This window comes from Planococcus citri, chromosome 3 (assembly GCF_950023065.1).
Source record: "Planococcus citri chromosome 3, ihPlaCitr1.1, whole genome shotgun sequence".
Taxonomy (NCBI): domain Eukaryota; kingdom Metazoa; phylum Arthropoda; class Insecta; order Hemiptera; family Pseudococcidae; genus Planococcus; species Planococcus citri.
This window is the reverse complement of record NC_088679.1, coordinates 35,876,639-35,893,923: the sequence shown is the minus strand read 5'-3', so window position 1 is coordinate 35,893,923 and position 17,285 is coordinate 35,876,639. Positions and strand designations below refer to the sequence as shown.

At 32.5% G+C, this 17,285-nt stretch overlaps 1 protein-coding gene across 8 annotated transcripts in view; it reads right to left on the bottom strand.

Moving 5' to 3' along the window:
* unc-13-4A overlaps window positions 1–17,285 on the bottom strand; it is a 209,389-nt gene that overhangs the window by 19,792 nt on the left and 172,312 nt on the right. For all 8 annotated transcript variants that reach the window (XM_065354843.1, XM_065354842.1, XM_065354841.1 and 5 more), the window contains one exon: window positions 13,085–13,222. In XM_065354843.1, the coding sequence (XP_065210915.1) occupies window positions 13,085–13,222 (138 nt within the window). The remainder of the gene's footprint in view (window positions 1–13,084; window positions 13,223–17,285) is intronic.

Here is a 17,285-nt window from a genome sequence, read left to right as displayed (position 1 = left end):
AATGGAAATTTCAAACTACACATACTACATATCGTAAAACACGCTAGAATGGCTTTTGTTACACGCAGTTTGTCTGCGTGTTGTCTCTATAATGTCTATATATTGTTTATTTAGCTTATTTAAATGAAAGTATTCGAAAGTCAACTATTTATACAGAACAGCTCGTAAAATTTACTATTGCTCGGCTTAATACATATAAACCATAAAAGAAGTTTTTCTTGGAGTTGTTATTGCAGTTCAATTCATAAATAATCCGATGATTAGCGGCAAACAAAAGTTGAGCTGTAAATTTTCTTCCTTGAAAAAAAAGGGGGGAAATCGAAATAAAAAATCGAAACATTTTACTAAAGTAGGTATTTATACAAATTTTAAAAAACTTTTAAGTACCATACGAGAAACTATCACAACTTTCTCATCCTTGTCTCCGTAATTTCAAGATTTTCGAAAGTTCTCGTCAAAATTTTTCAATTTTTGAAAAATTTGATCCAATTTTCAAAACTACAAATACACTGGGCACTGCATGGGGTGTCAATTAGGGGTAAAAACTGAAAAATTGATTTTAATTGATTCAGAAAATATGATGACGAGGACACGTTCACAACTCCCTCCACCACTCTAACAAACCGAGAATTTAGCTCACTGAAGAGCATGTCTCTCATGTCTCAGATACAAATTTTTAGTTGTCGAAAGTGATTTTTCAATTTTTGTTTTAAAATGGTAGACGTAGACCACTTTCAAACCAATTTGAAGTGTCTAGCAAAAGTTGAATGTTCTCCAGTAATTTCAAATCGCGCCAGAAGATGTTTCAATCAACTTCGACAGTTGAAAATTTAATTTTAACATTATAGTACGACATTACGAATTTTATTAAGAAACGTGAACCATGACAAAATGACTATTATCCAAGATGACGGCTGATGGATCGGCGATTATTCTGAAAAGGAGTCGCATAACTACATATTTAACTTGTCTTGAGGTAAAAGCCTTTGAATTAACAGCCCCCTCACCCCCGAGAACTAGTATAGAAAATGATAGTGGAAATATGTTATTCGGTAATCGAACAGAATAACTCATAAAAAAAAAACGAGTCAACTCACACGGTCCGCCTTCATTTTTACTTCAAGTTTGTACGAAGCATGGAATAAGCGTATTATGCAAAGGTGTCAATAGAATTGCATACCCAGTTCGCCGTAAATAATTTAGGTATGTAGCAGAGTAACAATGGTTCATGTGTTTCAGTGGATTATTCCAAAAAACAGGAGGGTTTTACCCTGGGTGCGTTGTTCTGACTTGAAAATCTTTTGAATTCACACTCTCCGAATTGAACGAAACCAAGCTATGTAGATCAAAAGAACGTGTCTTAAAACTTCCGTAACCAAAATTTCAGGTGATTAAGTTCATTATTGAATTTTTTAAAAATTTGAAAAACCAAACACTATTGGTTTTGGGGTATTTTGGAGCCTCCGGAGATTTTTTAATTTCTGCAGAAATGTCAAAAATATACTTTAGTATATCTGCAAATTTTGCCTGAGCTTATGGGGCAACTCTTCGAATATTTCAGGCGGTTACTACGAAATTCCAGAAGTGTGCTTTTAAAAATGAATTTATGTATGTCCAATTTGTGGGTAGGTAAGTATATTCCAAGAAACGTGAAAAAAATCAAATATCGTCGAAAAAACCATTCATTGGTTAAAAATTCATTTTTGAACTCGCCTTCCTGAAATATTTGGGTAACAACCTAAAACAGTCGAGAGAGTGCCCAATAAGCACCGAACAAAGTTATACTATGCATGTGTTGGTTGGTCTAATTTGCTCAAAAAAAACTTGTATTTCATGGAAATATTTTAAAAATTGCCCTTAAAACAACTTTTTTTAATTTTTTAAATTTTCAAAATTTTGCCACAAATTTAATAGGTAATTTTTTTGGAGTGTTTTTAATTGCTAAATAATTATAGCACCCTTCGAGAGCAGCTTTATAAGAGTTGGTTAGTTTTTGGTTTCTGGATTAAGAGTAGGTAGGTACCAGAAATTTTGGTTGAGGGATTTTAAGACATTTCGATCTAGCTTGGTTTCGTTCAATTCGAAGATTACCGTGAGTTCAAAATATCGCCTTGAGAGGTAAGTCTATCTATAATTGAATTTTATCCCCCCCCCCAACGCAATCAAATTAAACTAAAAATACGATCTATCCTATCCAGTATTATATATTTTTTGAATTATTAAACATATAAAATTTACTTTACTTAATTAATTTAGAGTTATTATCATTTTTTAGATTTTTAAAAAGCTTATACATACCTACCTATTTGAATATGACGATGAAAAAAGTTAATTTGAAATTTAAAATTAGATATTTATACTCCAACGAATAATTCAACGTGTAGGCACCAACCTGTAAATATTTAAATTATTTTTCTACCTACATAACCTTCATTGGAAATTTCCAACATTTTTTAAAGATCAAGTAGTTACCCATTTGAGTTCCATCAAAATCTTCCGAATCAAGTAGGTAAGTATAAAAAAAAAATGTATCTACTCGGATTAGCGAAAATAAATAAATAATTTACCCGGAAATACTCATCACTCACTTATTTCTATGTACAATATTTTCAAATTAAGATGATTATTCTGTTTTTTTCCACTCGAAACAAAATAATAACGTCAGCAAAATCTGTTCTAATTATGTTTTGACTGCAAAATTAACAATATAAAGTCTTCAAGGGTATTATTCCAATAAGTAAATAAGATTTTAATTGCTGTAGGAGTTGTTATTCTCATATTCATTAAGGCATTTCAATACTATAGGCACTAATTATACAACGTTCACCGCTTCCTACCTAAAGTTACAGCTAATAAGCCCCTATTAAGCGAAAAGGCCTACGTTGTACACACAAACTTGGAAAAACATGTAATTTCGATAAAAGGCACAATTTTTTTCCAACTCGGCAATAAAATGTAATCGTCAATAAAATTACCATTAGGTATCATTTTTTATTTGCGTTGGTTTTTTTTTTAAGTTGTGGTCGAGTTTGGCGAATTGTTTGGAATTCAAGACAAAGTAATCACGTCGCAATTAGTTGACGATTAATCCTACATTATTTGAAAATTCCACACTAATCAGTTGGTATTCGCGGAGAAGAGCTTCTAGAATAATCGTCAATTAGTAATGGGGAAAAATGGAAAGCTACGAGGAAAAAGGAAATTCTTTTCGTCGAATTTACCCCAATTTTTTGACGAGAATATAAAATGAGAAAAAATTGGCGATATGTATAACCTCATCGTAACGGGTAAAGATTCGTTTTCAGAGAAGTTATTGCAGGAGATGGTGCATAATGCGGCGCATAAGAACGCGGTATATGGTAGATTTTGTTTGCGATTCCCATGTTTATTCTAGATTATAACAGTAACGCGACTGGCTATATTTGTATTTGTATTTACTCCAGTGTGGTTAAAACGTAATGAAATGTAAAACAAACCTCTGGAGGACAGCATTTTATCAAAATAAAACGCTAATTATAGCAATGTACACGCGGTGAGAGGCTTCAGGCTTCACACAATGCTGGTCCTGGTATGTAGGTAGGTACCTCTAGTCAGCTTTGGAACACAACGCGTTTTATATTTTATTACGTTCGAAGGCGTTAATTCGATTCGGGAATATTTAACGGGCTAAAGGACTAGAAAAATTACTACCTCGTGGAACACATTATTTCCCAGCGTGGTGTATCTACTTGAATTGACCACGTGCGCGTAAATAAACGCTTTACACGGCGGTAATTATCACGTATTTGGTGTCGTCGTCGACGCGCGGCGGTGGTGCGGCGACGACGTTGATTAAATTACCGCTCTCGCTATAGTTTTTGCATTCTGTCTCTGTCTAGCCTCTCTCTCGCTCTCTTTTTCTACGTGTATCTAGATACTCGTGTATACCGGTGTAATTAAGATTCAAAAAGGTAATTTTTACTCGTTCTACGTTTTGTAACCAAATTTCAGACTCCGGTTAGTCGGATTCGCTTTATCGGTTTAATTTTGGTACGCATGTGCCAAAATTATCGCCGAACGTCGCCAAGGCTGGATTTTAATTTTGTACATGGTTCAAAAGGTAATTTTGTTGTCCGCAGGATTAAATTGCCTCCAAGAAGTAGCGGATATTTGGGAGCGATGGCGCGAATTCCGTTAAACGGCGTAATTTCCAACTAGCTCGCGAAATTACCACCCCGAAGGAATAAATGCTGCGTGTTTCATATTACAAATGTATTCTGCCAGGCATTTTCACTTTTGGAAATCGAAAATTATATGGTGCACGTGTTTTTGAAAACATACCTACCTGCGTCGTCGTCGTCGTCGTCGTTCTATATTGCATTTCGAGATAAATGATAGCGTAGACCTGTTAAGCTCTCGTTGTCGACAGCCGACTTGGAATTTATTACTTGGCAATGAAAACGAATCAAAACCACGGGTTAACTTGCGAATAAAAAAGTCAACGTTCGCCACGCCAAGCTTACAATCGAACTGATACAAAAAATAAATACGCTGGTACCTATCTCGATTATCCTTTTTATAATAGCGAAAAAAAAGGCCAAGATAATTGGACACGACCAAGAATTTCAAATTTAAGGTAACAACACGAATACACATTTCTTATATACTTCTCAATTACTTTTAGCCATCGATTTTGCTCATTTTTTTTTACCGAAGCGTTATTTGTAAAATCCCAAGGGTACCCCCCCCCCCCAAATAGGTTGCTCAATCGGCTAATTGAGAGTTCTACAAGATTTTGAATGTTGTAAAATAGCCCAAAAATTGTATGAGTGGGTGAAAAAATCAAATGGGCAATTATTATCTACATTTTCTTGAAGAACGTCGAAAATGCCAAGTATTATTGTTGGTGCTGGTGGGTCTAAATCTTTCATAAAATTATGCAAAATATCAAAACTTGGGATTATACATATTATGCAGCTGAATACAAATCTGAGAATCTTCATTTTATGACAATTTCTCTCAACATCCCATTTTGAGGTCACATCAAAAATTAATGGAAAAAAGTGTAGGAATTTTCGAGGACGAAACTTTTTAAAAAAAATCCCATAACGGCTTGAAGAATGAGAATTGAAGGAAAATGGGCCTCAAAATGCAAAGGAAAAAGAAATACACCCAAAACAAATAATTCCCACAAACTCACATGTTACAATATGTTGAAGCCGCAATTTCATACTTTTTAATATACATAGGTACCTATTTTACACCATTAATCTTCAAAAAATACACATTTCTTTCACAAATTTTGAAATTGGGATATTTTTAGAAATTTAAAACCTTTGCAGAGCTTTCAATTTTTTGATCGAACAATTGAATTTTTTGAGAGCTAATCCCTGAATCGATCTCCATGCTCTAGTAAAAAATGGATAGTATTTTTAGACGACTTGAGATATTTTTAAATCATATTTTAATGTATTTTCAAACATTTTTGCCGGCATGATTTTCTGAATCGGGGGTCGTTTTCTTTTCAAATTTCTATTTTACTCCTCGCTTTTTGGTATTTGCATTACCATAATCCTACATCACCCCCCCCCCCCTTCACTACAAAAGAGTCTCTCAAAAGATGAGATTTTCACTTTTTTAGAGTGAATGTTCAACATTTATTGGTGTTTAGTGAAGATTCCAAGGACAAATGTCTCTATATATAACTTATTCATTTTTCAAAATGTTATTTGACTTTTAAATTCATTTTTGAAATACTTATTAGAAATGACCATCATGCTTCCATGTAGTTAAAATCCTAATAAGGGATGAGAAAAAAATGACCAAAAGAGACCATCTTCAACAGGGAATATATTCCATGCGGCAGAAAAACTTTTGGACCAGCGGAAGGAAATTAAAAGAACATCCAAAAGCTCACTACCAGCCCTTTCTGGCTCTGAATTTCATTTTTCAATTTTAAGTAAATTTTTGAAAATTCAAAGGCCCATGAAAAACTCTAAACTGATGAAATTGAAGAAGACTGTTGAAACCTGATTTTGTATCCAACCTGAGCTTTTTATCTCAATTTCATCAAATTTCAATTTTTTCGTAGAAAAATGGGCCAACGAATTTCCAAAAATTCGCCTAAGATCAAGAAATTAAACTCAACAGTTGAAATTTGGGCTGATGGTGAACTTTTGAGCGTTCTTTTGTTTTTTTTTTCAGTCGGGTAGAATTTCTTTCCCTGTTGGAGACTATCTCTTTTGGTCAATTTTGTCATCACTAAATTTGGATTTAATGTGTATAACTTCCACTCTTGACGTGATAATTTAGCTAAATTTCAAAGATGTATTTTTTCACTTCCAAATTTAAACATATCATTCTTATGAAAAATTTAGCTGAAAAAAATAGAAAAATATGGTCTTAAAAATAGCATATTTTGAGGGAGTTCAACTTGCAGAGGTCAACTTTTCGCATAAAAAAATTAAGATTTTCAATGTAATTCATATTTTTAATGGAGACATACCTACCTAAGTTAGAATTTAGGAACAATTTTTTTAATTTTTAATACCTAATGACTAATGAGATGAAAATGAAAAATTGTTGTTTTTTCACCAAGAATCATTTTTACCTATTGGCAAAAAAATACGAATGAATTTTTGGAAATTAGTGTAAAGGTTTTTTGATATTGATTTCTTCCTAATTTTGGAGGGATCTTCAAATTTTGAAATTATTTTCAGTATAAGTAAGTAAGTATGAGTTTTATTGAGAAATTCTTAAAATAGTACAGAAAGAAAGATATGAATTTGGAGCACGCATGAGTCTGATCAAAACTCTATTGAAGTTCAACTTTCGAAAACAAAAAAATCACGTTCAAAACAAAATTAAAATAAATTAGTATTTTAAAAATATTGAATCGTTTTTTTTCAACCGCAGTTTCAATCACAAAGACACAAGTCGAGAACAGAAAAGCAAAATTCCTATTATGGCACGATGAACATTTATCATGAAAAAATTGATGATACTAGAGCATTTTTTAACGGATTCAATTTGTTTATTCCAGTTGGCGGATTTCTTTAAGACATCGGTTTCGAGTAATGGACAAAAGAACCAACGCCACTTTACCCTCAAGTATACGTAAGTATAGTCGTATATTTTATACGTAGCCTTTTTGTGATACACTTTACGATCAACTTGGATTCATGTTTGATCAGATATGACAGAAAGTTATAAAAAGTTAAACCAATCGATTGCCTTGTTTGCTAACTCCTTATCGTTGTTTGCGAGCGAAAAAATCTTTATGTATTTTACAAAGTGTATTATCTTAAAGTTCGACGCACAAATCAACCACACCGAAATGACGATTAGTTTGGGTAAATATTGAAATATAGAACACAATAGTAATAATCTGATTCCCATCCGTAGATAAGACCGAAAAGCTTTTCAGAACTGTGGACTACTCGAAGCGAAACATTATGAAGAAATATTTTTTCGGGCTAAAAATGTAGGTACCAATTTGTGATTAATAAACTGAACACATTTTGTTAGTTTATGGAATTTTATCGTTGAAAAAGGTATACCTACATAACCCTACCTATCTATTTGCACGAAAGTTCACTAAAAATTTTCTTGATTTTTTTTATTACCGTCTCCATCAGATAATTTTTTTTCTCCGCCAAACTGTTCATTTATACCTTTTTACCATAATTTGTTTATTAGGTTGTACAGAAAATTTTTTAGAATATAAATTTTTTTTGATTATGATTTCTAGAAAATCGTGAAAAATTTTTAAATGACCGAAAACTTTCAAGTCGAGATCAAAAAAAAATTATTTTTATCCTTGGCATGCAATGAGCAAGACATGTAATGACGAAACAGTTCATCGAGTTTTGTAAAAAAAAAAAAAAAGACACGTGTAATTTTATCATTAGGTAGGTAAATGAGAGAACTTCGTTAATGTCAGTACCATATAATGCCACAAATCTACTTTATATGCATGGAAATTGTAATTTTTTCAGTATTCTCAACTGAGATTAGATTATTATCATCACACATATGTATGTATTTTCTCATTAAAAGATCCTACTAACTTTTTTTCAGTTTTACCGACACCAAGGTATGAAACTTGACCTTTGTTCAATGATATTACATTAGCACTGCTGCTTTGTTTTCCAAAAAAAAAAAACAAGGAAATTGATTTCTACGAGTAAACCACTGATGAAATTTTTCCTTTCATATTTTCATCAAGTTAGCAGCATAAAATACAATAAGGTATTTTCTTTTGCAAGTAGGTAGTAGGTACCTACTATACGTGTAGTAGATCTTATGTATAGAGATACCTACCTACCATAGTAAGCGCAATTCATTTATATCGCGAAACACACTTCTTACACGGTGACAAGGTTTTATCGGTTTTTAAAAATAGGATTCTCTTTGATTTCCGTTAAAGTGAAAATAATACCGATTCAACAGAGTGATATTTGCTTGAGGGGGTTTTCTTCTTTACGCTGTCATGTATCCTGTTTGAGGAATTAATTTTTTTTCCCATCGACAAAATATATTACGAACGACGAACACGTATTTGGAAATATTACAAAGAGAGATCTCGCTATACCAATATTCTACTACCTTTTACACGAGATCAATTTTCAACGAATTAATGTTCCGCGCTCCTGTGTCTGTTTTCTGCACCCGTGGCCATGTAAACCCATAGGCCTACACTTATATAACACTCGCAAAAAATGAACAAAAACCGGAAATAACCCTGGATTTTCGGCCCAAATATTTGTTTCGTTTAAACGCACACAAAATATCAATTCTACAGTTTTGAATATAATTTTCCAATAACTCATATTAGGTCGAATGGAAAACACGGGGCGATAGTTATATTATATAAGTTGAATATATTCGCCTATTTTCAATCCTTGCTCTCCTTCTATGAGCAATATCTCACTTTCTCTCCCTCGGCCTTTGGGTTGGCTTTCGTTAGCATTGTCATTTGACGGATGTGTACTGACAACACATTCGAGTCGCGTTTGCTTTCCTTTATTGTTATTTGGAAAACAAACTATATAACGCCTTGACAGCGTCAAGTTGGCTTCGTCGATGTCAAACTATCATTAGTTAGCTTTCGTTCATTAATCAAATACGAAAAAATTCAACATCGTCCACGTGCGTTTACGGAAAACAGGTATATAGGTATAGGTCATATACGTTGATATACATGAGGTGTATCTAATTATATGTACTTAAAGGTAATATACTTTGGAAACTTCGTGTTGGTGATAGGTTTGTCAATAAAGTCTGCGAAAATACACATTCTTTTACCTCATACGTAACTGGGTAACTTTGCTTTAGAATGCTGGGAGGTGACTAACGAAAGGTTGGAGGGAAAAGTGATGAAAAAATCCACACAATTTCAGGGACGAAGTTACTGTTTTGAATCATAATTCATAATTTGTTTTTTTGTATTTTCTTGTATTTATCTATATGGGGTATTGGATTCTATATCCCTCCCCTTTTTGAAGCTAACCAAAAAAATGTTTACAAATCATAATAACCTACCATCATTAAAACGAGAAAATTTGCCAGTGGAATGATTGGCATGTACCTATTCAAACGAGGTTAAATTTTCTTCTTTTTTAGTTTTTGTTTTTCAATAAGGTACAAAAAAATTCGAATATTCATGAGAAAATTTTTAAAAAATTTAGTTTGGTCTGATCAAAATTAAAAAAAAAAAGAATACTACAAATTCTTCTCTAATATTTTGCGTTGAGGCTCGATCAAAGTGAAAAGTGAATTGTAAATGAAATTTTCCATTTGAAAGACAACTTATTCGAATTTTGTACCTCGATATAAAAATTCAGCCTTTGATAAATGTGAAAGAAATAACATCTTCAAGTACACATAATTGAATCACCTTCAGACATTTCTACAATTTTCCTGGCCAAAAAATAAAAATAAAGTTGGTAACTTAATAGACTTCTTTTTCCAACTTATACGTAGAATTCCTAAAGACACAAAAATATGGCGTGAATAACATATCGGTTCCAATTACCTATCAAATTTGAAATTGTTCGAACATCCATTTATATTTTGATTGGACCCTTCGATGTTCCCCAAATTCCTCACTGAGGGGTTGAAGCCAAAAAATACATAATAAATCCAAACATAACAAGATTGAATTGCGAGGAATCAACGTATCAGACCATATATTTTCATAATGTTTCCAATCTTTTTGAAATACTCAAGGAGATGGAGGCAAAATTGACGGATCGTGTCTAGAAAATACGATGAGTCATCTTTAAAAGTTTGATATTTTAACAAAAAATTTGCTAGAATTTTTTTAAATTTTTGAAATCGTCAATCAAAATTGAAGAAACTGAATAAATCCGAACCGAGGCAATTGATTTTGCTAAATACTAATCTGGAAACAATGGATCGCATTTTTGATAGTGAGATAGAAAAAAAACACAATTTTCTAAATTTTTTTGAGCCAGAAAATTTTTGATTTTCATGATTTGAAACTTTTCGATGTTTGCTTGTCCCTCTGAAAGTGCCAGCGAATCTGTTTCTTGCTGCATTAGTTCAGTGTAAGCCTAGAGAAGAAACTCCAAACGCATCTTTTTAAGAGACGGGGGCTCCATTTTCCACACAAAACTATACGGGGTGAAATTGCGAAAAAAATTGATTTTTCAAACATGATCTTCATTTTGGGAACTCACAGGAGTTCCCCTGTGTGACTTGGAAGCCGTAAATTCTTCATGAGATACTTTCAACTCAAAGTATACTACCTATGTGAGTAATGGAATCTTGTATGAAAGTGTCTCGAACAGTGTTGCCATCTCCACAAAATATTAAATTCGCAATAAAAGTTTAAAAGAAGCGCTCTGAAATTCTCCGGCATGATTTTCAAATAAATTGGTATTTTTTTTCAAAATCATAAAAGCTTTAATGAAAAATCACTCAGATTCTAGGGCAATTTTTCTTACATTGTCAAATTTGAAGGTTATGAAATACAGCATTTTGTAATTTGTTCAAAATGCAAATTCCTTTTACCATTACTTAGTTTTTCTCATTGGTTTTAATAGAATTGCAAAACACATTTGGATTATTTGAGCTCAGTTGCTAATGACGATATATCTTTGGGCCGTATTCGATACCTCGTTAATCTTCTGTAATTGACGTTTCTTTTAGATTTCCATAAAATTACAGAAATGAAAGTACAGAGAGACGAAGCCAGGCATCGGCCTAAAAATAGTATTTATACGGACAGTATTTCAAAATAAATTATAAAAATGACAACTTGACGGGTATTAATAATACTTGAGGAGAATTCCGAATCGATTTTTTGCCGGCCAGACCCACATAATAGGTATTTTTCAACAATCCGTAGCATCTCGTTGAGTACCCAAAGGAACGAATCAAATCATTCTCTGTACCTACTTTTCACTTTGGAAAGTTTTAATTTTCGATACCCCAATTTATTTAGTACATTAATTAGGCAGTATATTTTTTTTCATCTATCGAAATTTCGATCATGCCGAAGACGAGGATTTTTTTCAGCATCACCTAACACACGTGCATCAACAATTTATTTTTTTTCATCGGTTGCTAAAGTCCGTACAATTTTCTAAAAACGTTTCTATTGGTAGTTGGAAATATTAACACAAATTAGATTTCTATTCCATTGAGAAAACGTTTGTTGCTTCGTGATGTATTTATGAGCATAACCTTATTTTTACTTCATCTAATGAGAAACTCGCCTTTGAATTCGACATGACCTCGTTTATATAAGTATACAATGTACTCGCTAAATTGGAATTTTTTTAAGATTTAAATTCTCGAATGTATTTGGCGTATGTGTACCTTCAACTACGTAGTATAGTAATTTGAAACGTCGTCGTGAAACAATGTGCGCACAAAACACGCGTCACCGAAATAATTTCCACGCAAGTGTTGCAAAATTAATAATAAATTTGACAAAAATTGTCGTACAACTCATGGAGATTATACAGCGACAATACACTCTGGAAGCTGTCAAGGTAGAACAAGATACGAATTGTGTAAACTGTACAACTTCCTACTCGCAACATCGTACATAAAGTACTGGAAGAAAAAAAAATACCAAAATGAAATAAAAAATGTGCTTCTTTTTTGACTGGTAAAAATTGGAAACGCGTGTTCAGGCATTAAAACATGCTAGGTAACGAATTACCTTCATCATTTGTGACTTGAAAATTACCCATTTTTTTTCAAACCTGGTTTCTTTCGCATCCATTGCGTTAAATTTAATTTTGCATGTTACCGACGCTCATTTCGACTTTATTATCGACATAAATGTCCTTTATAAACAACCAGAGTATTATAATGTGGCATTTAAACATTACAGAATAAATTTGTACCCTGGTTTTTTTTTTTTTTTTTTTGTAAATATACCTACAGGTTTTTATAACAAACGTGTAGGTAGGTATCCTGCAATAGGTATTTACTGTAATGAGATTGTGTGACCAGATTTTTTTACCTACTTACCTATATATGTTTTACCTCTTTAAACATGTAATGAGGTAGGAACGTGAACGTGGTTTAAAAAATTAATTTTTCGAATCATCAAGTGTAACGTCACGAAATTCTTTATGAAATTTTAGCCCCCTGAACAGAAATTTGACTACGAATAAATAACTAGTTTATTGAATATTATTTGCTCCAGTCAAGTAGATCGATAAATAATTCGCGTATGCTCATTGTTTTAAACACTGTGTATTAATACGGGATAGAAAAGTTGGCAAAATATAAGTTTGGGATTTAGATTATTTGGAATTTTGTGTAACTTGATTAATTTATACGAATTCGCGAAACACGGTAGTTTTTAAGCTGTTATAATTAATCAGTTTGATAACAATGGAGTTTTTCAGTTTATAACTAAATAAATCATAATAAATTATCAGTTGAAGGGGGCAATATTAATGTCGATTTAAAAGAGCGTATCTATTATAAACGTAACAAAAAAATATACCATTAAAATAAAATGGGATGAAGTGGTAGTGTTCAGGTAGGTAGGTACGTGTAAATAGTACTATATTAACTAACTGAGTATTTTTTTTAGAAAAGAAATTGTGCTACTTACAAACGAAATTTTTCATTCCATCTCGGATTTAAAGTCTGAGGTCGGACTGATGTAGCTCGAATGAATTTCGCTGGTACTGCTGACGAAATACTGTCTCTGTGCTCTCTTCTATCTTTACGTTTGAAACTTAAGCGAAAACTGAAATAAAAACAGCATTTGATGAAAATATTTGTGCAAAATATCGATGTTATACAATGAAAAGATGATTTTACATAATCTCTAAAGGTAATTAGATATGCCTTGTTTTGGTTAGGTAGGTACCTATACTATACACCCACGATGGCGATTTCGAAATAATTAGTTTGATATTTAGAGAAAATTACGACCTTGAATTAAATTTTCCTCATTAGATATGCTTTTATCTCACAAAGGTAGATATGTATAGATTGGTTCAAAAGATATTTGGTTCTTATTTATCACGTTTCACGAATAACCCATACATTACTTATCTTTTTGAACAACCTACGTATAATTTTCTCTTGTTCGTATCAATTTCCCTTATTAAAACAACAATGATCTGTTGAAAGATAGATCCAATGACCTACATTTGGTAAATAAACATGACCACAGTTAGTAAGTATCTATAAAATGTTGTATTCATCAGTGTGTGCGCAGGATTAGCGAGTTTTTCTAAAACTGAAGCAATGGAGAAGATCATTAAATTATTTAGAATTTTAAATCATTGAGTATATGGGGTAAAGTGATCCTTTATCGTCCCTTTAAGCTTGGCAGAGAAAAATTGAAGAATAAGCGTCTAAAAATATCCCATCAGGTTAAAGTTAAACTTTAAAAGCCTGGGAACATTTTTATTTTTATTTTTGGAGGGTTTTTTGAAAATTCAAAGATATAATTTCCCATTTCAAAAATTCAAAATTTAAATTAACTTAAGATACCCTATAGGCATCTGAAATCTGGTTTTTATGCTATGTTTGACATCACAAACAGATTGGTAGCAAGCTGCTTCGTTGTGTTCAGTTGATCTTTAAACTGTGTAGTTTTCAAAGTAATTCAGGAAATTTACGCCTAAATTGATCAAACAGAGTAGAGACTATGAAAGAAAGTAGGTACTTATTTGATCATACCTAACTAATCCTCATTATGGGACTTAAAAATCCAGAAATCAGATCAAGATTCCAATTTTCGAAAATTTTCTAAAAATAAGAGTCGAGAAGAAGTGATTTAGGCCTTGATATTTTGCCTTGTGGGATATTCTTAAGATTTGGATGCTTTTTAGATTTTTTTAATCCAAAAATTTTTCTGTTTGGATACTTTCCCTGCAATAGATTTTATCTTTACCTACTTACTTATTGTCAATAAATCCATCCGCACAAATAAAATTATCTACTCATGTTTTTAAAAATTTTTTTTTATCATAGGTCTCCCTTCTATTCTGCTACTCATTTGACCTTTTTTAGTTTCTACTTTGTTTTTTTGTTTGTTTTTTTTATTCTCCAAGGACGCAGAATATTTTAGTGGGGTGGATAACAGGGGAGAAAGTTTGTAAATATAAACGTCAAAATTTGAGGTACTCTTCTAAGAACCACTCCTCAGATTATTGAATTCTTTAAGGCTTTAGATTGATTTAAAAATGGGTGGAGAGGATGAGATTTTATCAATTTGCAAAAAAGACAAAGATACCAAGAAATTGGAAAAACCACATTTTAATTTTTTGAAAAGTGACAAAAAATCATTCAAAAATATTATTGTAGATATTTCAAAAATGAAGCCTCTCAAAAAAAAATTAATCGGTCTTGTTGACAGGAAATTTTATGTTTGTATATTTTTGTTTCTCTTTGTTTTCTTCGCAGGGCCCTTCATTTATCGAAAAAAAAAATGCTTCTTGTACCTTACAATGTAAGTAATAACTTGTACCATAACAAAAAAAAAGTTTGAAAGTGATTTTTAGAAAAAACCAAGAGTTTTATGAAAACCATGAAAAAGAGAGATACTCGTAAATTAATTGTAGGTAGTAAAATTTTCTATCAATCGTTCCTATGTGTTTCTTATGTATTTTCTAGGAGGCTTTGTTTTTGATATTTTCTGGGTAAAATTTGAAAAATTCAAGTTGAATCGATCATTTTATTTTAATTTTTTTTTCGATGACTGTTTTATTTTAAGAAATCTTCTTCTAGAAACCCATAAGAATTCTATGGGGAAAAAAATGGAACGAAAATTGCACAGCATAAAATTTGCCACCAGTACCTTAAGGTGTGGTTAGTTTTTCTTCAAAATGTGGCTTTTTGTTTTGAAATACTTCAAATAAAAGTTGAAAAATTTTACTTTGTTAAGGAAAGAATTTTTGTGACTCCCCGAATGGACCTCCATGTATGTTTTGTCTGCCAATAGGCAGAATTTTTTCGCAACTGTAAACTTTCTAAAGTTGGCTTAAATGTGCTGATATTCTACTCAATATTAACATTATTAAGGAATTACACGTGACGAAGGAAACTTCTTCCGCAACAGGAGGCTCACGCAAGTAAAATAAGTCATGTCAACTTATATGTACCTACAAGTAAATCTAAGTACATTTTGCTTCAGGTTGTAAGAGAATTCCGCTATCAAAAATCATCCCCATACTAAAAAAAAACGTTGATTATAACTTCGAGGCAACCTGTGCAAGAAATCTTTCTCCACACTTCTCCAAACTCTTCCGCAATGGTAAAATATATCAGGCAATTTTTCGATTAAAAGATGGCTTTTTCAATACGAGTACTCGAAAATCGACTCTTATTGTGTTGTCGCCTTCGACGAAAGTGATTTCGTTTCAAAACGTTCGCTTTTTGCACTGAAAACACGCGCCAACAGGCAACACGCAATACTCACTAGGCCGGTATCTATCACCAAGATAAGCTATGAGAATTGACGAAATGAGCGTAACAGCTTTTCCTCGTTTTTCTCGGTTTCCTTTATATAATAGGGTTCTTGAAAACTAGTCAAAAACGAACGAAAATATCTCACTATTGCAGCCGTCCCGTAACCATTATATCCGAATCAAATCACGATACTAAATTTAGAATTGGTAAATGACACCGAAAGTTGTGATATTTTTGAATTTCATTAAGACACCTAATAAAATGTCAAGTCGTTAACCTAAGCACGGCACCATCGAGTGACCTTTTTGCTGAAAATAGCCCCGGAACTTCGAGCTTGCAATTTAGCCCTTCCGGACGTGTACGAAAACCTTTCCGAGAATGTTGGCCTGGGTAATATCCGTCTAAAGCGTACCGTGAAACGGCTCGACAAATAACAAGCCGGATCGGTTCAATGCGTTATTTATAAAATGATTACGTAATTACGAATATTTATGAAATTCTATACACCAAAGAGTAACACCATTGGGAGCAACGTTGCGTGGTTTAAATTTACATAATTTTATTAAATGTTGCAATTTTACACGCTTCATTCTTTCATAATTTCTCTAAATAAGATAAAATTATGTTTATAGTATAGTTACGAGGAAGTTATGTAACAAGGCGAATGGCACAGATATCATCTTTAATTTAAACCCTTCAAGACCCGAAATGGTGTAAGGATCGTGAACGAAGATTATCAAAATTCAAGTGGTTCAGGTCAGTATAAAACTATGTGATGAACTGATGATAGTCCCTAACTTAATCACTAACATTTTGCCATAACAATGACGAAAACCTATGTAGCAGTAGCTACTCTCTGGTGAAAGATTCACCAACAAGAAGTAGAAGAGATCAATTACAGGTGGTTGCTCGCTGCTTGGTGAATCTGTCATCAAGAAGTCACCAGACAGTCAACTATGAATTTTCTGTGGTTTGGTGACTGCTTAGTGCTTGGTGACAGATTCACCAAAAAGTCAAGGTATTTTCCAACATACTTCGACCAGTGAGATTTTTGCAATCCGAATGTTACTCAGTATTATAATGTCGTTCGAAGAGTGAAGTTGTTAGCTCGTATCGTATCATCAGAATGGTTAGTTTTGATGTTATAATTTTTCATGATAGAAGATTATCGTTTTCATGGCAAAAGCCCAATTTTTTTGTATTATCAGTTTATTGAATTTAATCGAAATATGTTTGATTGTAAGTTATAATGGAAGTAATTTTACACGGATTTTTAAAGTTAGGCGGGTTCTGCGCCAGGAATAAGCAACTTTCGGTAAAAGTTGATAGAACGTCTCAAAATTTGAGAGAAATCGTACAAAAATTTAGTGAATTTTGAACATTAATCA